This window comes from Hyla sarda, chromosome 8 (genome assembly GCF_029499605.1).
Source record: "Hyla sarda isolate aHylSar1 chromosome 8, aHylSar1.hap1, whole genome shotgun sequence".
Lineage (NCBI taxonomy): Eukaryota > Metazoa > Chordata > Amphibia > Anura > Hylidae > Hyla > Hyla sarda.
In genome coordinates this window covers 182,534,223-182,557,532 of record NC_079196.1, presented here as the reverse complement: position 1 = coordinate 182,557,532, position 23,310 = coordinate 182,534,223, and the positions used below count along the sequence as shown (strand labels likewise).

General features: G+C 44.1%; 1 protein-coding gene across 5 annotated transcripts in view; it reads left to right on the top strand.

Moving 5' to 3' along the window:
- SYT17 (synaptotagmin 17) overlaps window positions 1-23,310 on the top strand; it is a 187,067-nt gene that overhangs the window by 122,246 nt on the left and 41,511 nt on the right. For all 5 annotated transcript variants that reach the window (XM_056534305.1, XM_056534303.1, XM_056534306.1 and 2 more), the window contains exons 6-7: window positions 493-613; window positions 2,730-2,885. In XM_056534305.1, coding sequence (XP_056390280.1) covers window positions 493-613; window positions 2,730-2,885 — 277 coding nt within the window. The remainder of the gene's footprint in view (window positions 1-492; window positions 614-2,729; window positions 2,886-23,310) is intronic.

The following is a 23,310-nucleotide window of genomic DNA, read 5'->3' as shown; positions in this document are numbered from 1 at the left end:
TCTTTTTGTTTTGATCAGTGGGGTCTGAGTGTTCAGACCCCTTATCCCCCCCCCCCCCCCCCCAGTCTCTAAAACAAGTGACTGTGGTATAACTCCTGTCACGGCAACGTTTTGGCCATAATAGATCTACGTCAAGCTAGATAAACATACAGTGCAAAGTTTGAATAATAGGGTTGAAGCAGTAAAAGGAGCAAAGAGGGGCCAAATCCTTACTATTGCCATATACATGAGTGTGATGTTCAGGTGTTCATATACTGACAACCATGTAGTGAATGAAGCTCCAATCTGCATTGTGTGCCATTGCTATATTGTCTTTAAGGTTCCAGATCCTGGAGCACCGATTATACTTCAATATGACATAGTTAATATATACAGGAGATGTATGGCTTGCATTGGTTATGTTTGTAGATGACAGTAATACAATGTGTAGCTGTGGGAACAGACTTGAGAGATGTGTGACTGGATGTCTTGCTCATATATCTTCTTATTTAGAATGAAGTCGAGCTGGGAGAGCTGCTTCTGTCTCTAAATTACCTGCCAAGTGCTGGAAGATTGAATGTGGATATTATCAGAGCAAAACAGCTTCTTCAGACTGATATGAGCCAAGGATCTGGTAAGGCTTGTTCCTACTTCTGTTTCTGTCTTATCCAAACCTGAGAAATAGAAATTTTAATTGGCATATTATACATGGTAGTGATAAAGTACCCCTTCCCCCAGATCCCAGCTGTTGCATATTGCCTTATGATTTTAGATGGTTATTCTAGCCACAAAGATGTATCCTTAGGGGGCATATCCATAGTAATTATGAAATTAGCCTAGTTCAGGGGTGTCTTAATGGTCGCACCCACACTATTCTTACATCTGTCATCTATGCAGGGGTTAGGGGATAAATTATTAAAGGGGTACTCCACTGGCCAGCGTTCGGGAACTAAATGTTCTGAATGCTGTTTTCGCCCTGCAGGGGTCGGCCATGCCCCTCCTGATGTCATGGCCATGCCCCCTCAATGCAGGTCTATGGGAGGGGGCATGAAGGCCGCTATGTTGCCTCACATAGACTTGCATTGAGGGGGGGGGGGGTGGCCATGAAGTCACAAGGGGCGTGGAAGACCTCCACAGCATGAGAACAGCGTTCGGAACATTTAGTTCCGAACATGGCCAGTGGAGTACCCCTTTAACTGCAATGGGCACCTATAGTGCGGGCAACCTGGTTTAAAATTAGGTATAACTTTAAGTCTTAACTGTTTTAAGAGATAGAAATGTTATTGCCCGGCTTTACTAAAATGTGGTGACCCAGTACAGAATCACGTGTTTTTCTGTACCCCTGCCCATCCTGTGTGGCAGATGCTGCTTCAATGTCCTTCTTGTGCCCACTCTCCTTAGAACTCTCTATAATGCACTATATTATGCAATGTCATATAAGGGTTAATGTATTGTATTTTCTATGCACTTGTTACCTTAAGAAAACCTGTTTTCAAATACCTAATTGTTTAGGGGAGTATGCAGTGGTGAACATGTGGCTTATCTGCCCAATGGGAAGGCTCTAAATTGTCCCCATATATACTGTAGCCAGAGTTCAGTGTTGAGCTGAGTTACAGTTTGGTGCGGGGTGATGTCTGTCTGTGAGGTGGATCTGAAAGGAGGCCTGAGGTCTAATCCGGCAACCACGCATCAACTACAAGTGAACCCCACTACCCAGGTGAAAGTCAAAGCCTTGCAGTAAGCCTACAGTCTTGGGGATATTGCACAAGTCCAGCAAGTTTAAGTAACTCCTGTACAGCGTGGGCTGCATTACAAGTCAAGTCTATTATAAACAGCACAATCAACTATAAGTCCCAGGAAGCCGATAAACTTCCTTAAGAACACCCTGCATCTCCTTCACACTAATCTGAGCTTTAACGGATTGTACCATCTTTCCAACCTCAGTAAAGCATACAAGTTATCCATAACCTTGCGTCGGAGTGATTATTTCACCCGTGCCTGGCACAGGAGAAGCTGGTCTACCTCGGGTGGTGAATAGGTCAACCCAGCCCTGGTGTCACGAAAAGGTAATTAAACATTACCCCGTCCGACACCACACTAATCGCTGACTTTGCATAATTTTCTCCATTACACAAAGTCGGCAAATAACATATAAGCAATGCCGGATAATAACAGGTCTATCTCCAGAACAGGACCACGGACCCCGGTAAGTTATACCTCATTTTAATCTGGATCACTCTTACTATAACCCTGTGTAACTGGCTTTCAGATTTGATTTAATGTTGCTTAGTTTTGCTACTACAGTCTCTTCAGCTTGCTGCGCAAGCTTTGTTTTCCCTTAATACTTGTACACAGCCTATAGGATTCTCCCCTGCAGACTGCCTTGTATCAGTTCTCCTCTCTTTCTCCATCCTGTGTGAACTGTACTTCAAGGTTTCTCCAAGTGTGGCTAACACTGTAGAGTAAGCGCACACATTTTGTATAGAGTAAGTGCACACATTCTTGTTGTGCGGTCTAGCCCTGCAGGGTTGCTTGTAACTACTGTAAATATACATTTTGTCTTTATTCAAACGTAATCTGTGTTTAACCAAAACTTCCCTAGAGGTCTCAGGGCAATATTTATAAATCAAGACTTCTTTAGGGACATGTCCCACAGGAACCGCCCCCTAAAAGGACATTTCCCTAATGAAGTGTTGATTTCTAATCTGTGTTTTTCACATAACTATTGCTAAACTATATTTTTTCTCCAGATCCATTTGTGAAAATCCAGTTGGTTCATGGGTTGAAGTTAGTAAAAACCAAAAAGACATCTTGCATGAGAGGCACCATAGATCCTTTTTACAATGAATCCTTCAGCTTCAAGGTTCCTCAAGAAGAGCTTGACAATGCCAGCTTGGTATTTACAGGTAGGTGACAGATAAAGGATATGTTGTCCGAAAACATAGTAACATAGGAGGTTTGGACTGAGAAGTGGCAGACGAATGGTTAACACTGATAAATATAAGTTTTTGCACATGGGCAGAAAAAAATCTAGGGGCTGGGATTATGTATTAAATGGGAAAATGTAAATAAAATCACGGGGTGCATCAATAGGGGCATAGATGCCCATGACAAGGAAATAATTCTACCTCTGTACAAATCACTAGTCAGACCACACATACAGTGGGGATCAAAAGTTTGGGCACCCCAGGTACAAATTTGTATTATTATGTGCATAAAGAAGCCAAGGAAAGATGGAAAAATCTCCAAAAGGCATCAAATTACAGATTAGACATTCTTATAATATGTCAACAAAAGTTAGATTTTATTTCCATCATTTACACTTTCAAAATAACACCCTGCAGAATTTATAGCATGCACTGCCCCCTTTGCCAAGCTGAGACCTACCAGTGTCATGGATTGTTCTCAATCATCATCTGGGAAGACTAGGTGATGTCAATCTCAAAGGTTTTAAATGCCCAGACTCATCTGACCTTGCCCCAACAATCAGAACCATGGCTTCTCCTAAGCAGTTGTCTAGAAATCTGAAACTGAAAATAGTTGACGCTCACAAAGCTGGAGAAGGCTATAAGAAGATAGCAAAACTTTTCGAGATGTCAGTATCCTCTGTTCGGAATGTAATTAAGAAATGGCAGTCATCAGGAACAGTGGAAGTTAAAGCAAGATCTGGAAGACCAAGAAAAATATCAGAAAGAACAGCTCGCAGGATTGTGAGAAAAACAATTCAAAATCCACGTTTGACTGCACAATCCCTCCAGAAAGATCTGTCAGACACTGGAGTTGTGGTACACTATTCCACTATAAAGAGATACTTGTACAAATATGGTCTTCATGGAAGAGTCATCAGAAGAAAATCTCTTCTACGTCCTCACCAGAAAATCAGCGTTTGAACTTTGCAAATGAACATACAGACAAGCCTGATGCATTTTGGAAACAAGTTCTGTGGATTGATGAGGTTAAAATTGAACTTTTTGGCCGGAATGAGACAAGGTACGTTTGGAGAAGAAGGGGAACAGAATTTAAGGAAAAGAACCTCTGTCCAACTGTTAAGCATGGGGGTGGATCAATCATGCTTTGGGGTTGTATTGCAGCCAGTGGTACAGGGAACATCTCACGAGTAGAAGGAAAAATGGATTCATTATATTTCAGCAAATTTTGGATGCTAACTTGATGCCATCTGTGAAAAAGCTGAAGTTAAGAGAGGATGGCTTCTACAAATGGATAATGATCCTAAACACATCTCTAAATCCACAGGGGATTACATCAAGAGGCGTAAACTGAAGGTTTTGCCATGGCCTTCACAATCTCCTGACCTCAACATAATTGAAAATCTATGGATAGACCTTAAAAGAGCAGTGTGTGACTGACAGCCCAGACATCTCAAAGAACTGGAAGACTTTTGTAAGGAAGAAGGGGCAAAGATACCTCAAACAGGAACTGAAAGTCTTTTGGCTAGCTACAGCATTTACAAGCTGTGATACTTGCCAAAGGGGTCAGTACAAGATATTAACTCTGCAGGGTGCCCAAACTTTTGCAGACACCATTTTTTTGTTTTCTGTTATTTTGAAAGTGTAAATGATGGAAATATAATCTAACTTTTGTTGACATATTATAAGAATGTCTCATCTGTAATTTGATGCCTTTTGGAGATTTTTCCATCTTTCCTTGGCTTCTTTATGCACATAATAATACAAATTTGTACCTGGGGTGCCCAAACTTTTGATCCCCACTGTAGATTACTGTGTACAGTACTGGGCACCAGTGTACAAGAAAGATATAGTGGAGATGGAGAGGGTTCAAAGACGGTCAACCAGAGTAATACAGGGAATGGGAGGACTACAGTACCCAGAAAGATTAGCAGAATTAGGGTTATTTAGTTTAGAAAAAAAGAAGGCTTCGGGGAGACCTAATAACTATGTATAAATATATCAGGGGACCGTACAGAGATCTCTCCCATGATCTGTTTATTATATTATTATTTTACAATGATTACAATGACTTGAAAGAAGGAGTAATAATATGGGAAGTCCCCTTCTTTCACTAGTTGCACTATATATATCGTATATATATATATATCTATATCTATATATATATATATATATATATATATATATATATATTATAAGGTTCTGTATAGTGTATTTTATTTACTCCTCCCCTTTTACTTGCTGCACTTTATATATCATGTGCAATATGCAATAAAAAGGCTTCTGCATAGTGCATTTTATCTATTTTAATACATTACCTTTTAATGTATATAATATTCCCAATTTTAATTGCCTATTTTTGGAATAATACATGTTATATATCATTTATCTTATGAGTCTACATGTATGTAGATAATATATTTATGTAGTTTAGAACATATGAATAAGGTGTTCCCATACATTCATACCAGTTTTAAACTTCTCTTATGTATTAATATTATAGGAGGATCACCTTTAGTGTTTTAGATTTCCATATTGAACATCCTCCCTCCTGTAATTAGGATTACATCCACACTTGCTCGGCGGGCTGGCGGCACTTTGACATTGGCATTTTCACCAGTGCAATGCACATGTGCGCCATATCAGAGCGACGCTTCCTGAGTCCGAGCAGCTGTTTATGTCTGCTCCTGCGCCGGCTGCCGGTGTGCGTTCTACAACCCGGTCCACGCAGGACAGGACAGGATGTGACCCCGTGAGTAATGGATTCCGCGTCCTTCCATGCATGGTTAGAGCCCACACAGGTAAAGAAAGCATATACTATTACTTCCTATAATTGAAGATATATGAATGTAATCTAAAGTACACAAATGTGAATGTAACGGTTCTGCATACGTGACTCTTAGGTGTCTGCGATTTAATTGGCGATCTTTATACATAGATTGGAATTATAAATGTGAGTATTTCACCATTTATAGGGGTATATATACATGTGGTTGTTTTTAAAATGTGAGCTCATTTATGTCCTTGTGCTTGATGAAGGAGGTCTTCTCCGAAAATGCATTTGTGATTTGGACGAAATAAAGGAAGTTAAACTACATGCATCTACATGCAAGATTATGTGACACAGATTATGAGACACAGTTTGGCAAATATTTTATTCCATATACATTGTCCTTGATCCGGAACACGGTTGGTGTGGGGCATATCGCTTGTGACTCGGCGCTGCAGTGGTCATTTTCCATGAATGACTTGGTCTCCCCATAGTGGGATTGATAAGTTATACACAGAGTTGTGGCTGTCCCACAACCCACTCAGGTGAGCGGCCATATTGGCTGATTGTGATATGATAACATTTGTCATGCCGCATCGTTGTATCCCCCTGCACCGATGTCACTGTTTATCGAATTATTTCGTTAATAAAGAAGAAGCATATGAAGTGGTGAGTGCACTTGTCTCCTTTGTTACTATCGAATCTACAGTGGACTATTCTTTTTGACAAGTATAGCACCATCTATATGCAATGATTGACAAGCTGATACTTTGTGTCTATTTGGGATTCATGTTATAAGTGTGTGAAGCAGTAGTGCCTGGTTGCTTGTAGGGATCGACTGGTATAGTTTTTTTAGGGCCGATACCGATAATCGGTGGAGGTTAGGGCCGATAGCCAATAACTTATACCGATATTCCGATATTTATCCCCCTGCGACACACCTCTGCAGATCATTGATTTAAAGCGTGCGCTTTAAATCAATGAACTGCAGTGGCTTTTGCGGTGCCAGAGACCGCCGCCGCCGCCACCCGCTTCTCTCCCCCTGCCTGTCCGGGCGTCCCGAGTCCCATCACCGCCGACAACCCCCCCCCCCCCACACCGCCGCACCGCTCCGCTCCCCCTACCACCCCACCGCACCGCCCCGGCCCCATTGCCTCCCCCCATCCCTGGTTTTATAATTACCTGTTCCCGGGGCCCGGGGTCCACTCTACATCCGGCTCCGGTGGCGTCCTCCTGAGCTGTCACTGTGCGCACTGACGGTGACGTCACGTGAAGTCACGTCACTCGTCATTGCACACAGCGTAATGCAGGACGCAGCAGGAGCCAGAAGTAGCGTGGGCCCCGGGAACAGGTAATTATAAAACCGGGGATGGGGGAGGCGATGGGTGAGGCAATGGGGCCGGGGCGGTGCGGTGGGGGGTGTGACGCGGTGCGGCGGGTCGGTCGCAGTGCAGTGGGGGGGGGGGGGGGGCGTTGCATTATTGGCTTATCGGCAAGGTAATTGCCGATACCGATAATGCCCAAAATCGTGTTTATCGGCCAATAATATGGGCCAAACCGATAATCGGTCAATCCCTAATCGCTTGTGTTCTCTTTTTACCTTATTTGTCATACTTTATTACCCTATGAGGCACTCTGCCTTTTTTATTTTTTATTACATGACCTATTTATACCCAGGACTGTATCTATAACAAGGGGGCATCCTCTACGTCTAGAGGAAAGAAGGTTTCTACACCAGCACAGACGGGGGTTCTTTACTGTAAGAGCAGTGAGACTGTGGAATTCTCTGCAAGAGGAAGTGGTCATGGTGAACTCAATAATAAAGTATAATAGGGCCAGGAAATATTTTGGAGAATTATAACATTACAGTTTTTGTGCCACTAGATTTTGGACAAGGGTTGTTGATCTAAGGATTTATTCTGATTTCCATATTTGGAGTCAGGAAGGAAGGTAATAGGCTGCACTGGATAGACATATGTTGTTTTCCAGCTTCACAAATTGTGTTACTGTGTCAGATAGTAAATAATACATGAGTCTAATAATGAAGAAAAAGGGAATGGCTGCACATCTAATATTTTACAGCTTAACAATAGGTTTGAAAAAAAAACAGGGTCTTTCTACTTTATTTTTTAAGCTACTCTGTCTCAACAACTTGGCACACCATGGGAACAATATTGGTTTTGTTTTTGAGGAAAGAAAGACAACTATTTTTTCTACTTGAATTTGACCTAGAATTGCATGTAGAGACTAATACTGCTGGAGGAGCATCCGAGCAACCATGCCAAATACCTATGGCTCTAGGCTACGTCCTATGAATGCCTTCACCACTAACAATATGAATGGATAAAAACTAATAAGAAATGATCTATAGCGAAAAGCTAAATGTAAGAATTGCAAGTATTCTCAGGGCTGGATAATTAGCCATAGACTCTAGTGATGGGGTTAAACAGTGGCAGAGGGCAATCGCTTCTGGGGTAGCCAGATTGGACTTCATTTCTGCCTCTGTTTGTCAATCACCAAGGAAGTGCAGGAAAACCTTTGGCTATTAAGGATGAAGTCCTGTCAGTCACTGTCATAGTTCATTGTGGAGCCGCACAGAAAGTGACATACCGTGTTTCTCCGAAAATAAGACCAGGTCTTATATAAATTTTAGTCACAAAAAACACACTAGGGCTTATTTTCAGGGTAGGGCTTATTTATTTATGGTATGTACCTTGAACAACATGGGGGGCTGTAGCAGTGTGGAGGATTCCGCACCCCCCCATCTTCCACACTGCTACAGCCCCCCATCCTCCCACAGCCCCCCATCCTCCACAGCCCCCATCCTCCACACTCCTGCAGTCCCCCTCATCCTCCACACTCCTACAGCCCTCCATCCTCCACACTGCTTCAGACCCCCATTCTCCACACTGCTACAGCACCCCATCCTCCCCTTCCCCCGTCGTCCTCCACACTCCTACAGTGCCCCCCCACCCCTCTGTCATAAAAAACTATGGTACACATTTCATTCCCAGCGGAGACCAGCACTTCCCCACCTTCATACGGTAGCATCCGCAACTTGTACTGTACGGAAGCTGCAGCTCTCAGCGACAGCGGGATCTCCATCTGTTGCTTAGCAGCCAGGGGCAGGGACACGTTCGTGATGTCGGCCGTGCATACGCGCGGACATTTTAAAGCGACAGCTTTCCTGCCCCGACTCAATTACGGTAGCTTGCCATGGGACCAGCCAAAGGAGGGGGGGGAGGGGGTCTGCGGTTATTACTGGTGGCCGTGGTCCAGATCTGGACCGCGGTCCGCCAGTTGATTACCCCTGGCCTAGGTCTTATTTTCGGGGTAGGGCTTATATTGCAGCCCAGCCTGCTAGGGCTTACTTTCGGGGTAGGGTTTATTTTCGGGGGGAAAGGCAGCTACACCCCCCCCCTCTTCCCCATAGGTATATGCAGTTACACCCCCCCCCCCCTTCCCATAGGTATACGCCGATACACCCCCCCCTTTCCCATAGGTATATGCAGTTACACCCCCCCCTTCCCCATAGGTATATGTAGAGTAACCCCCCCTCACCTTCCCCATAGGTATATGTAGAGTAACCCCCCTCCCCTATAGGTATATGTAGAGTAACCCACCCCTGCAGTTACACCCCCCCTCCTCCCCCATAGGTATATGTAGAGTAACCCCCCCTTCCCCATAGGTGTATGCAGAGTTGAGAAAAATAAATTAAAAAAGGATGCCCACCTGATATCCCACGCAGAGATCTCCTCAGCAGCAGGGACCGCATCTTCTCCCCTCCACAGTACATTGCGCCGATGAGTGACGTCACCGGCGCCTGTACTGCGTGCTGCGTGGGGGCGGAGGTCACGTCTCATCTGTGTAGGCTGCAGATGCGACTCACACAGAGGGGATGCCTTCTCCTGTATGTGCGTGTATCGCGCATACTGGAGAATGTAGTGCTGTCTGCTGGGGATCTGGGACGAGTGTCCCGGATCCTCAGTAGTGGTGGCGGCGGCTGCGGCGGGTCAGTCTGCCCCTGGCACCCCCCTTGTGAGCGGCACCCTGGGCGGGGTTATCCAGGAAAGGGGTTATCCCATTTTTTTTTATCAACTGGCTCCAGAAAGTTAAAGGGATTTGTAAATTACTTCTATTAAAAGATCTTAATCCTTTCAGTACTTATGAGCTGCTGAAGTTGAGTTGTTTCTTTCTGTCTAAGTGCTCTCTGATGACATCTGTCTCGGGAACTGTCCAGAGTAGAAGCAAATCCCCATAGCAAACCTCTTCTACTCTGTGCAGTTCCCGAGACAAGCAGAGATGTCAGCAGAGAGCACTGTTGCCAGACAGAAAAGAACAACTCAACTTCTGCAGCTGATAATTATTGGAAGGATTAAGATTTTTTAATAGAAGTAATTTACAAATCTGTTTAACTTTCTGGAGCCAGTTGATATAAAAAATAAATAAATAAATGTTTTTCCCTGGAATACCCCTTTAAGCACTTTGTACCATTCAGCTTGACCAACCTGACCAGCCCAGTCCCCACCACTGAAAAACACCCCCATAGCATGATTCTGGTATACATGACGCTCAGACATGACGACTGCAGACATGACGCTCAGAAATTAAGCCAAAAACATCTGTCTTGGTTTCATCAGACCAAGTGTCATAAAAAAAGGTCTGAATACTTATGTCCATGAAAATTTGTGTTTATCCTCTTTAATAAATCAGCAAAGATTTCTAAAATTCAGTTTTCGCATTCTCAATATGGGGTATTGGGTGCAGAATGATGGAGAATATTTTCTTTAAAATTTAGCACAAGACTGTAACATGAAAAAAATTTGAAACAAATGAAAGAGTCTACTCAAGTCTACTAAAGACTTCCCAAATGCCTTGTACGTCCAAGAAGTTGTGCAGTGATTATTACATTCGTTGTTTTTTTGTATTTGCCCAACTAGGCCTAACTCAGAGCATCAAGAGCTTGAATTTCCCTGTTGACTGTAAGTGTGCTTAGAGTTGTAGGCCCACAGCACAAAAATTTGCAACGTTTATTCAAAAGGGCACATTACGCAAATTGTACTTACCGATCACAGAATACATATGGGGCACTCCCTTCTGCATTCGTTGGGATCAGTAAAAAAACTAAAAGTTGCAGATTCTGCAACACATTTATGCAAAACAACATTTGTAAACCCATTGTCCTATGTCAGAAATCAATCCAGACTGAAAATCAAGTCCAGTACAAAAACACTTATTAACCTAACTGTTTAAAGAACCATGACAAGTCATAATACAGTATATTACCATTCCTTATTAATAGTAGAGGTCTGAACTCTTGAGGCCTTGAGTTCCTAGAATTGTATACACAGTGCTATCTACAAAGTAGCACACTGTATACAAGTCCTTTGTACTGAGCCCAGTCACCATGCAATGTTAAAAGGGTCATGGCTCTCTTGTTGCTTGGTGGCTCCCAGTTGACAAATCCAAACCAATTAACCCCTTAAGGACCGGGCCATTTTTAATTTTTGCACTTTCGTTTTCTCCTCCTCACCTTCTTAAAATCATAACGCTTTCAATTTTCCACCTACAGACCCGTATGATGGCTTGTTTTTAGACCACACAATCTATGAAGAAACCAGAAAAAAAATATTTGTGTGGCAAAATAAAATAAAATGCTATTTTGTTACTTTTGGGGGCTTCTGATTCTACAGAGTGCACTTTACGGTATATATAACACCTTATCTGTATTCTATAGGTCCATATGGTTACAAGGATACCTAATTTATATAGATTTTATTTTATTTTATTTTATTACCTAAAAAAAATTATAACTACATGCACCAAAATTTAGTATGTTTAAAATTGTCATCTTATGACCCCTATAACTTTTTTATTTTTCGGTATACGTGGATGTGATAGGGCTCATTTTTTGCACTGTGAACTGAAGTTTTTATCGGTACAATTTTTCTTTTGATGGGACTTTTTTGAACGCTTTTTATACACAGTGACCAAAAATATGCAATTTTGGACTTTGGTATTTTTTTTACGTAAACGCCATTGACCGTGCAGTTTACTTAACATTATATTTTTTATAGTTCAGACATTTGCACACGCGGCGATGCCACATATGTTTATTTTTATTATCCAACATATAGAAATATAAGAATGGCACCCATCTGGCGGTAGGGTAGTGGTGTATTTATTTTGCAAAAACATATTTGAAAGCCTATGGACTTGCGTTTCTGGAATAGAGCACCCCGTATTACTATCGAGTTGTGAGGACCCGGCAGCTTGATTGTCCATGGGCTATACCTGTTAGCTCTGCCGAGCGCTGTTTCTCTACACATACGTTTATTTTTATTATGTTTACATATTTTTTTTATGGAATTTGGGAAAAAACTTTTATTTAACTTTTTTATTTTTTTATTTTTACACTTTATAGGTCCCTTAGGGGACTTTTAGGAGGAATCATTAGATCCCTCATAAAGATCAATGTGTTTTCATAGAACTACACTGATCTGTATGTTCTGCGCTCGATTGATAAAAAATGGTCCTGCCAGGTTTTATCAATCTCAGAGCCAGGACCAGCAGAAGAAGAGAGGTAAGCCCTCCGGCTACCTCAAAAGTGGATCACTCCCCCCATGATCTCGGTGGGGGGGGGGGGGGCGATCCACCCCACTGGACCACCAGGGACTGGTTAAAGCTCCCTTTAGATGCCGCTGTCAGCTTTGACAGCGGCGATCTAAAGGGTTAATAGTCGGCTATTAACGGCGGCCCCCAGCTGCAGGAATCAGCTGGGGGTCAGCTGGTATGGCGCTTGCTCGAGTCGGGATCCTGCGCCATACACTGGTTGCCGTCTCGGGAGGAGCCGGCTCCACCTTAGACGACAAACGGTTAATATGTTATTGTATATGTTACTGATATACCTCAACTACTAATGGCAGGAAACCACCAAATTCTTAAAATACCATCAAACCATGGGGCCATAGCAATATCTTCCTGGTAATCCTTAAATAGGCTACAATATGTCAGAAGTCTATAGATCTGGCCTTATGATGGCTTCTTCTTTGCATCTATGTAGCATGGTGCAGAATATCCCAATAGCAGACACTCACATGGAAAAAAAGGGGCCACTATCTTTTTATGATATGGCTTTAAGGATAGCTGGTAGGAAATGTTGTCACTGGCAATCATCTTAAAGACAGAGATGTGTCACAGTGTTCAGTCAGGGTCATAAAGGTGATTTACATATCATTGATGTGCCCTTTAATGGAGCAGGCAGGACACAATATGAAGCTTTTACTCCTTTACTCTGTAGAGGTTGATAAATTGCGGGAATCCTCTGGGCATATTAATGACTTTGCCAAAAATTACATTGCTAAAGTGCAGCTGATCAATCATTCCATGGATGCCCTTTAAGATCTGAGAAATGTGTTGTACAATAGCTGCAATGAAGAACTTATTAATAGTCAGAGCATAACCAGAGGCAGGGACTTCTTTAATAACCACATGCTACATACAGCAGGTAACTGTGAACGCAATTTGCTCTACTTCTCTGCTACTGATTTTGAGTTTAGGGTTTTTTTTTTTTTTTTGTTCACATGCAAAGCTAAATATTATATATATATATATATATATATATATATATATATATATATATATATTTTTTTTTTTTTTTTTTTCAAATCAACTGGTGCCAGGAAGTTAAACAGATTTGTAAATTACTTCTATTAAAACAAAATCGTAATCTTTAAAGTACTTATCAGCTGCTGTATGCTCCATAGGAATTTGTGTTAGTTCTTTCCAGTCAGACCACAGTGCTCTCTGCTGACACCTCTGTCCATGTCAGGAACTGTCCTCCAAATCTGTTTAACTTTCTGGCACTAGTTGAAATGAAGAAAGTACGGAGTACGCCTTTAAAGGGGAAATCGAGTCAATGAGATCTTATACAGAACAGATGAATGTAAAAAGATCATGTAGGTGGAGTCTGTAATCTTGGATTCCCACTGGCCATTAAATTAAAGGAAGCTATAGTCTATATACTCTTTGTAGAGATCACTTAAAAGGGTACTTTCAAATCAACTGGTGCCAAAAAGTCTAACAGATTTTTTAATTACTTCTATTAAATTAATCTTAAGGATTCCAGTACTTATCAGCTTCTGTATACTACAGAGGAAGTTGAATAGTTATTTTCTGTCTGACGACAGTGCTCTCTGCTGACATCTCTGTCCATGTCACAAACTGTCCAAAGTGGGAAAGGTTTGCTATGGGAATTTGCTTGGATTCTGGACAGTTCCTGACAAAAACAGAGGTTTCAGCAGAGAGCACTGTGGTCAGACAGAAAAGAACCACTCAACATCCTCTGAAGCATACAGCAGCTGATAAGTACTGGAAGGATTGAGATTTTTTAGAAGTTAAAGTAAAGATGGATAAAGCTCACCATGTCTCCAATAGAAGTATCCAGGTGCAAAGGCCGACACTTGACCATTAGTAGTGATGGCGTAAGCTGAGGAGCAAAGGGAGGATCCCAACGAACAGTTCAGCACTAGTTATGAGCGGCATTGCCCATATTTGCGATATTTTGCGAATATATTCTCGATTTCGCATATTTGTTATATTCGCATATGTGAATATTCACATAATCTCGTATTTGAGGAAGAAAACAGTGAGGGGGTGGGCAACTTTACTATTGGTTGCTAGGGATGTTGTTGATAACCTCTGACAAGTATATTTGCATCATTCTAATTGGCCCACAAGTGAAAAGAAGGAACATGCAAATATTCACATATGCGAATATTCACATATGCGGGAAAAAAGTGAATATTCGCTATTTCGAATATATAGCAAATATATTCGTAATATTCGAGAATTCGCGATAAAAATTCAAAATGCAAATATTCGCGCCCAACACTATTCAGCACTCCGGAGTGTGATATAAAATAGACTTCTTTATTTAATCCATAGAGGTAAAATTACATAGGCAGTGCAGATAAAACCAACTGACGCGTTTCGTATAACCTTTATCAAGTGTAAGGATTCCTCCTTGGGGATTAGCTCCGGGATCGTCCTGGACACTGCCACGGGACACGTTTCCACTCAATAAACCCGCAGACAACGGTTATTCATGCAAGCCTGGCACCTTGCCAGCTTTATTTAGACAGGTTGCAGGTAAAACAAAACATAACTCAGGAACAAACCAAAGTCCTAGACCGTCTGGTCACTGACTACACATATCAGCATGCCCTGACTACTATCTGGTGAGCTACCCTCAGCCAGCATAAAACATGTGCCCTTGCAACCTGTTACTCACAGTTCACTTCACTTCTTGGACCACTCACAGTTCGCTGTGTGTTTCCTCAACAGGGTCCGTGTGTCTCCCCCTACAGCGATGTGCTGTTACCCAGGGAGAGCCCCAAATATTCTGTTTCTTTTCCTTTTAAACACACTTTCCCTTCCTGATCCCTCATTAATCAGGCCACAGGTGGAGCATTCTGCAGAGATAGCAAGGGAAATACACCCTTTCCTTGCCACACTGCCACACAAGGTATAAAGTAAGTGAACCTTAGGTGATGAATAAATAACACTAATCTGTAATAGCACTGCCCCCTAATCAAAATGTGAAGGAGCAAACACCTGTGTATACCACCTCATGCACATCCTTTTATGGTAAGTAACCCTGTGTGTGCGGAAGTAATAGAAGTAATTTACAAATCTGTTTAAGTTTCTGGAGCCAGTTGATATGAAATTTTTTTTTTTTCCACCAGAGAACCCCTTTAACCCATTCAGGACACAGGGCGTATGGGTACACCCCTGAGTCCTGGTACTTAAGGACGCAGGGCGTGCCTGTACGCCCTAGTCCCATTACCAGTGTTTGAAATGTACTCACGAGCTGAGCACACTTCAGACCTGGTGGGTCCTGACTGCTATCAGCAGCCAGGACCCAGGGTTAATGCTGGGCACCTAAAATCAGGCCGATGCCCATCATTAACTCTTTAGATGCCGCGATCAAAGTTGATTGCAGCGTCTAAACCGAAAGTAAAATGATCCTGGCAGCACAGCGGAGGTAAAACCACGATGTCCCGATCAGCTGAGATGGTGGTGGGAGTTCCCTTACCTGCCTCCTCACTATCTAGTTGGTGGTCTGATGCTCCCAGCCAGCCATGCAGGCTGGAGCAGCAGAGCACCAATAACACTGATCAATGCTATGCTATGGCATAGCATTGAAAAGTATATGCAGTCACAAGATTGCATGATATAGCCCCCTGAAGGGGCTAACAAAAAAAGTGATAAAAAAAAAAGATTATGAACCCTTTCCATAATATGAATGAACCCCTTCCATAATAAAAGTGTAAATCACCCTCCTTTTCCAATTTTGTAAATAAAATAATGTAACAAAAAATAAAAATAATCATGTGGTGCCACCGCATGTGTAAATGTCTGAAATAATAAAATATAAGGTTAGCTAAACCGCACGGTCGATGGCATACACGTAAAAAAATACCAAAGTCCAAAAATGTGCATTTTTGATCACTTCATAAACCATAATTTTTTTTTATAAAAAGCGATCAAAAAGTCACATTAAAACAACAATTGTACCGATAAAAACTGCAGCCCACGGCGCAAAAAATGAGCCCTTATATACCCCTGTATGCAAAAAAATTTAAAAGTTATAGGAGTCAGAACATGACAATTTTAAACATACTAGTTTTGGTGCATGTAGTTATAATTACCTTGTAACCGTATGAACCTACAGAATAGTCCGACTGGCTTGAATGATAAAATAGATTACAGTGTTTTTCTCTAAGCCATTATTACATTGCATATTCACTGTATGTATGTTTTTTTTTATTGTTTTTTATATTTCACTTGCACATGAAAGAGTTAAAGCATACACCTGCTCACGCCGCTGCCGATTTATACACCGGCAATGATGTGTAGCAAGGAGGGTTCAGATGAAGCACGCAAAGCGTGCGAAATAGCTATCACCCACCTGCCTTTGGCATCCCTCTCCCAAGATGCAGCACCTGTGATGCCAGTTTGTGTATGCTTGTTTTTGCACAATAAATACACCACTACCTTACCGCCAGACGGGTGAGTGCCATTCTTATATTTCTATATGTTGGATAAAATAAATAAACATATGTGGTATCGCCGCGTGTGCAAATGTCCGAACTATAAAAATATAACGTTAATTAAACCGCACGATCAATGGCGTTTACATAAAAAAATATACCAAAGTCCAAAATTTCAGTCCCATCAAAAGAAAAATAGTACTGATAAAAACTTCAGATCACAGTGCAAAAAATTAGCCCTATTACATCCCTGTATACAGAAAAATAATAAAGTTATAGGGGTCATAAGATGACAATTTTAAACATACAAAATTTTGGTACATGTAGTTATAATTTTTTTTAGGTAGTAAAATAAAACGGAAGCCCCCAAAAGTTTCAAAATGGCATTTTTTTTATTTCACCCCACAAATAATAGTTTTTTTGTTTCGCCACACATTATGTTATAAAATAAGTGATGTCATTACAAAGTACAATTGGTGACGCAAAAAGCAAGCCCTTATATGGGTCTGTAGGCGCAAAATTGAAAGCGTTATGATTTTAAGAAGGGGAGGAGGAAAAAAACGAAAGTGCAAAAATGAAAGTTGGCTGGGTTCTTAAAAAGTACCTTTCACCAGATTTCCCAGCAGAAGAAAGTGGGCATTTCCCAGCAGGCATGACATCACTGAAGCCTGCTGGGGGACCACTTCCACCCTCACATTGTTGCAGTGCTGTGATGAATAGAAGACCTCAAGCTCTGTGCATGTTTCAGTCTGTGCTATCATTCAGGCTCTCCTGCAGCTTTCAGTCTTTCTGTGAGAATCTGTGGAGATTTCAATTTCTGTGCAGTTAACAATCAAGCTCCATGCAGAGAAACACTTCCTGAGTTCAGACTAATTCCAGGGCGGGAGGAGACCGAACTCACTGTATTAATTGTGGCAGGGAACAGAACAGAGCCACCTAGTGGCCGTTTTTTATATTACATTTTAAACATATTTATGTTGATAATTTTAAAAGCAAGTGAATTGTAAAGTGTCTGCTAATTACACTCGGAACACTATATTAAAAGTTTTATTTGGTGATAGATACTCTTTAAGGGCAAAATGGGCAGAGTCCTTAAGGGGTTAAATGCTGGCTGAACCAGTCATCATTGGGGTGGTCCCCAGCAGCCTCTCCCATCTCTAATAATCTTTGATTGAAAGGTTTCACCCTATTTGGAAGAGATCTATCAATCAAGGCTGATGCGGTAGAAAGAAGCTGTTAAGGGCAAATCTCTGAAGATTGTTAATGAGTTTCAAGTGATTCATGAGTATATTCATACATGGCAGATTGAAATTTATGTGTCAAAAAATTGGTTTTTTTAACTTGAAAAAACAGGTTGCCTTTCCAAGATGGAGGCACTTATTTATAAAGGGAATCTGTCACCTCTATATTATGCTCAGAGTTGCAGACATGTGCAAATAACTGATAAGGAGATAAAACAAATGTCTGTCTCTTAACTAATGGATGTTTGCAAAGTTGTAGAAACACTTTTTCCTGTCAATCTCAAGTATAGATGGCAGGGAAAGCTGCAGCATGCACGCCTCCTCCCTCCCCCACCACTTCTAGCTTAGCTTCCAGCACTGAGCCCTGTCACGATTCGGCTTCCAGGTAGTGGATCCTCTGTGTCAGCGAGGGATTGGCGTGGACCGTGCTGGTGGACCGGTTCTAAGAGGCTACTGGTGTTCACCAGAGCCCGCCGCAAAGCGGGATGGTCTTGCTGCGGCAGTAGCAACCAGGTCGTATCCACTAGCAATGGCTCTACCTCGCTGACTGCTGAGAAGGCGTGGGACAGAAGGACTAGGCAGAGGCAAGGTCAGACGTAGCAGAAGGTCGGGGGCAGGCGGCAAGGTTCGTAGTCAGGATGGATAGCAGAAGTTCAGGTACACAGGCTTTGGACACACTAAACGCTTTCACTGGCACAAGGCAACAAGATCCGGCAAGGGAGTGCATGGGAGGAGATCAGATATAGCCAGGGAGCAGGTGGAAGCCAATTAAGCTAATTGGGCCAGGCACCAATCATTGGTGCACTGGCCCTTTAAGTCTCAGAGAGCTGGCGCGCGCGCGCCCTAGAGAGCGGAGCCGCGCGCGCCAGCACATGACAGCAGGGGACCGGGACGGGTAAGTGACCTGGGATGCGATTCGCGAGCGGGCGCGTCCCGCTGTGCGAATCGCATCCCCAACGGCCATGACAGTGCAGCGCTCCCGGTCAGCGGGACTGACCGGGGCGCTGCAGGGAGAAAGACGCCGTGAGCGCTCCGGGGAGGAGCGGGGACCCGGAGCGCTAGGCGTAACAGTACCCCCCCCCTTAGGTCTCCCCTTTTTTTTGTCCGGTAACTGCCTCCCCTGGGATGAGGACACCGGGAAAGAATGGAGGGCTTCCTCAACGGGAGGCAGTACAGCAGGAGTTGGAATGGGGAGGGAGGGCAGAGGGTGAAGTTTGGCACGGGGCAGGGAGACACAAGGACGGGGGCCATGAGGGGACACAGAGGCTTGCCTGATGGGACTGGGAGGGGGGGAGAGGCACTTCCTGTGGCAGGCAGAGTCCCAGTTCTTGATCTCCCCGGTGGTCCAATCAAGGGTGGGGGAAGGAAGCCGGAGCCATGGCAGACCGAGGAGGACCTCAGAGGTACAGTTGGGGAGAATGAAGAATTCAATCCTTTCGTGGTGGGGTCCAATAGACATCAGGAGGGGTTCTGTGCGGTAACGCACGGTGCAATCCAGTCTGACTCCATTGACCGCGGAAATGTAGAGCGGCTTGACAAGACGGGTCACAGGGATGCAGAATTTATTAACAAACGACTCCAAAATAAAATTTCCAGAGGCACCGGAGTCCAAGCAGGCCACGGCTGAGAGGGAGGAGTTGGCTGAAGGCGAAATCCGCACGGGCACCGTGAGACGTGGAGGAGCAGACTTGGAACCAAGAGACGCCACACCGACGTGAGCTGGGTGCGTGCGTGGAGGACGGATAGGGCAATCCACCAAGAAATGCTCGGTACTGGCACAGTAAAGACAGAGATTTTCTTCCCTACGGCGATTCCTCTCTTCCTGGGTCAGGCGAGACCTATCCACTTGCATGGCCTCCTCGGCGGGAGGCCCAGGCGTAGATTGCAACGGATACTGTGGGAGAGGTGCCCAGAGATCTAAGTCTTTTTCCTGGCGGAGCTCTTGGTGTCGCTCAGAAAAACGCATGTCAATGCGGGTAGCTAAATGGATGAGTTCTTGCAGGTTGGCAGGAATCTCTCGTGCGGCCAGCACATCCTTGATGCGACTGGATAGGCCTTTTTTAAAGGTCGCGCAGAAAGCCTCGTTATTCCATGATAACTCGGAAGCAAGAGTACGAAATTGGATGGCGTACTCGCCCACTGAAGAATTACCCTGGACCAGGTTCAACAGGGCAGTCTCGGCAGAAGAAGCTCGGGCTGGCTCCTCGAAGACACTCCGGAGTTCAGCGAAGAAGGCCTTGACTGTGGCTGTGGCAGGATCATTGCGGTCCCAGAGCGGTGTGGCCCAAGACAAGGCCTTTCCTGAAAGAAGGCTTACTACGAACGCCACCTTAGACCGTTCTGAAGGAAACAAGTCCGACAACATCTCCATATGCAGGGAACACTTAGACAAAAATCCACGGCAGAGTTTAGAGTCCCCATCAAATTTGTCCGGCAGGGACAAGCGGAGGCTAGGAGCGGCCACTCGCTGCGGAGGAGGTGCAGGAGCTGGCGGAGGAGATGGTTGCTGCTGTAGCAGAGGCAGAAGTTGCTGTAACGTGGCGGTCAACTGCGACAGCTGCTGTCCTTGTTGGGCAATCTGCTGCGACTGCTGAGCGACCACCGTGGTAAGGTCAGCGAGACTTGGCAGCGGCACCTCAGCGGGATCCATGGCCGGATCTACTGTCACGATTCGGCTTCCAGGTAGTGGATCCTCTGTGTCAGCGAGGGATTGGCGTGGACCGTGCTGGTGGACCGGTTCTAAGAGGCTACTGGTGTTCACCAGAGCCCGCCGCAAAGCGGGATGGTCTTGCTGCGGCAGTAGCAACCAGGTCGTATCCACTAGCAACGGCTCTACCTCGCTGACTGCTGAGAAGGCGTGGGACAGAAGGACTAGGCAGAGGCAAGGTCAGATGTAGCAGAAGGTCGGGGGCAGGCGGCAAGGTTCGTAGTCAGGATGGATAGCAGAAGTTCAGGTACACAGGCTTTGGACACACTAAACGCTTTCACTGGCACAAGGCAACAAGATCCGGCAAGGGAGTGCATGGGAGGAGATCAGATATAGCCAGGGAGCAGGTGGAAGCCAATTAAGCTAATTGGGCCAGGCACCAATCATTGGTGCACTGGCCCTTTAAGTCTCAGAGAGCTGGCGCGCGCGCGCCCTAGAGAGCGGAGCCGCGCGCGCCAGCACATGACAGCAGGGGACCAGGACGGGTAAGTGACCTGGGATGCGATTCGCGAGCGGGCGCGTCCCGCTGTGCGAATCGCATCCCCAACGGCCATGACAGTGCAGCGCTCCCGGTCAGCGGGACTGACCGGGGCGCTGCAGGGAGAAAGACGCCGTGAGCGCTCCGGGGAGGAGCGGGGACCCGGAGCGCTAGGCGTAACAAGCCCTGTATGTTAATCAGTCAAGGCGGGAAGGGGTGAGGGAAATGCTGCAGTTCAGCAACACCTCCTTGACACGAGCTCAGAGCATAATATAGACCTGACAGATCCCCTTTAATTTTTTGAAAGCCCCATTCAAAAAAAATGGAACAGTCTAATAATTTACAGAAATTTACACAAATCTTCAGCTTTCAGTATACCCTTTTGAGCCTTTTTACCCTTGAAAACAATGGCGGTCCAAATCGAAGACTCCATCAATGTGATCTTAAAAATAACATATAAAAAGATAATAGTTGGATTTCCCCTTTAACAGGTCCCCTTGCACCGGATTGACAACACTTAGGGCCCCCGGACCAAAAAAAGCAAGGGCCCCCTGCGATGCTCCACTATTGGTCACACTTCTGCCCTTATTCCACACAAATCCCTCCACCATTCCTACACACAAAATAAACTTATATATAAGAAACTTTAACATAGGGAAAATATTTTTCCATTACCAATAATACCAGTATGCAAAGAGTAAATATATACCACCACACAATAACTGGATAATACTGCCATACTGTACTAAATAAAACCACTATACACAGACCAGTATACTATACAGGATCTGTATACTATATAAGGGATTATATACAGGACCATATAGAGATAAATACCAGCTGTACGTTGATCTGTATACAATATAAGTGATTATATTCAGGACCATACAGCAGTAGATATCAGCTGTACACAGGATGTGTACACCATATAAGGGATTACAGTTACATCAAGGGACTTACAAATACATCTTTTCTGATCAGGAATGTCCTCTTTCCTTTTCTTCTCCGTCCGGATCAGACCGCCATGTCGATCTCTTAAAGGGGTACTCCTGTGGAAAACTTTTTTTTTAAAATCAACTGGTGCCAGAAAGCTAAACAGATTTGTAAATTACTTCTATAAAAAAAATCTTAATCCTTCAAGTACTTATTAGCTGCTGAATACTACAGAGGAAATGGTTTTCTTTCTGGAACACAGAGCCCTCTGCTGACATTATGACCACAGTGCTCTCTGCTGACATCTCTGTCCATTTTAAGAACTGTCCAGAGTAGGAGAAAATCCCCATAGCAAACAAAATGCTGCTCTGGACAGTTCCTAAAATGGACAGAGATGTCAGCAGAGGGCACTGTGGTCATGATGTCAGCAGAGAGCTCTGTGTTCCAAAAGGAAAACCATTTCCCCTGTAGTATTCAGCAGCTAATAAGTGCTTGAAGGATTAAGATTTTTTTAATAGAAGTAATTTACAAATCTGTTTAACTTTCTGGCACCAGTTGATTTAAAAAAAAAAAAAAAAACATTTCCACTGGAATACCCCTTTAACCACTTAAAAATGGATACGCTTTGACGTCCTGGTACTTAAGGACCCAGGGTGTATCCATACGCCCGTGGGAATTTCGGTCCCTGCCGCGTGCCCATTCGGACCGGACCGGGGTGACTGCTGATATCTATCAGCAGGCACCCCACACAAATGCCCAGGGGGGTCATCAGACCCCCCCCATGTCGGCAATCGGCGCAAATCGCAAGTGAATTCACACTTGTGATTTGCGCCGACTCCGGGTCATACGGGTCTATGGTGACCCAGTGACCCGGAATATAAGAGGGATCGCGGTTGTCTGAGACACCAACGATCCTCCTGAAGGGATAGGAGTGAGGTGGCAGGAGTGCCACCCCTCCTATCCCTGCTATTGGTCTGCTATTGATCATCAGAAGCGACGACCAATAGCAGATCGGGGGCGGGGGGTTAACTTTCGTTTTCCCCATCTTGCCCACCTACAATAGGCGGGGCAGAACGGGGAAAAAAAGGGACCGAAGCCGACATCCATTTACCCATCCGGAGGCAGCGGCGACGGTGATCGGCGGGCGGCATGACAGAAGAGGACGGCTTCCGGGATCCTACGGAAGCCGGTAAGTTGATCTGGAGGGCTACAGTCTTAGAC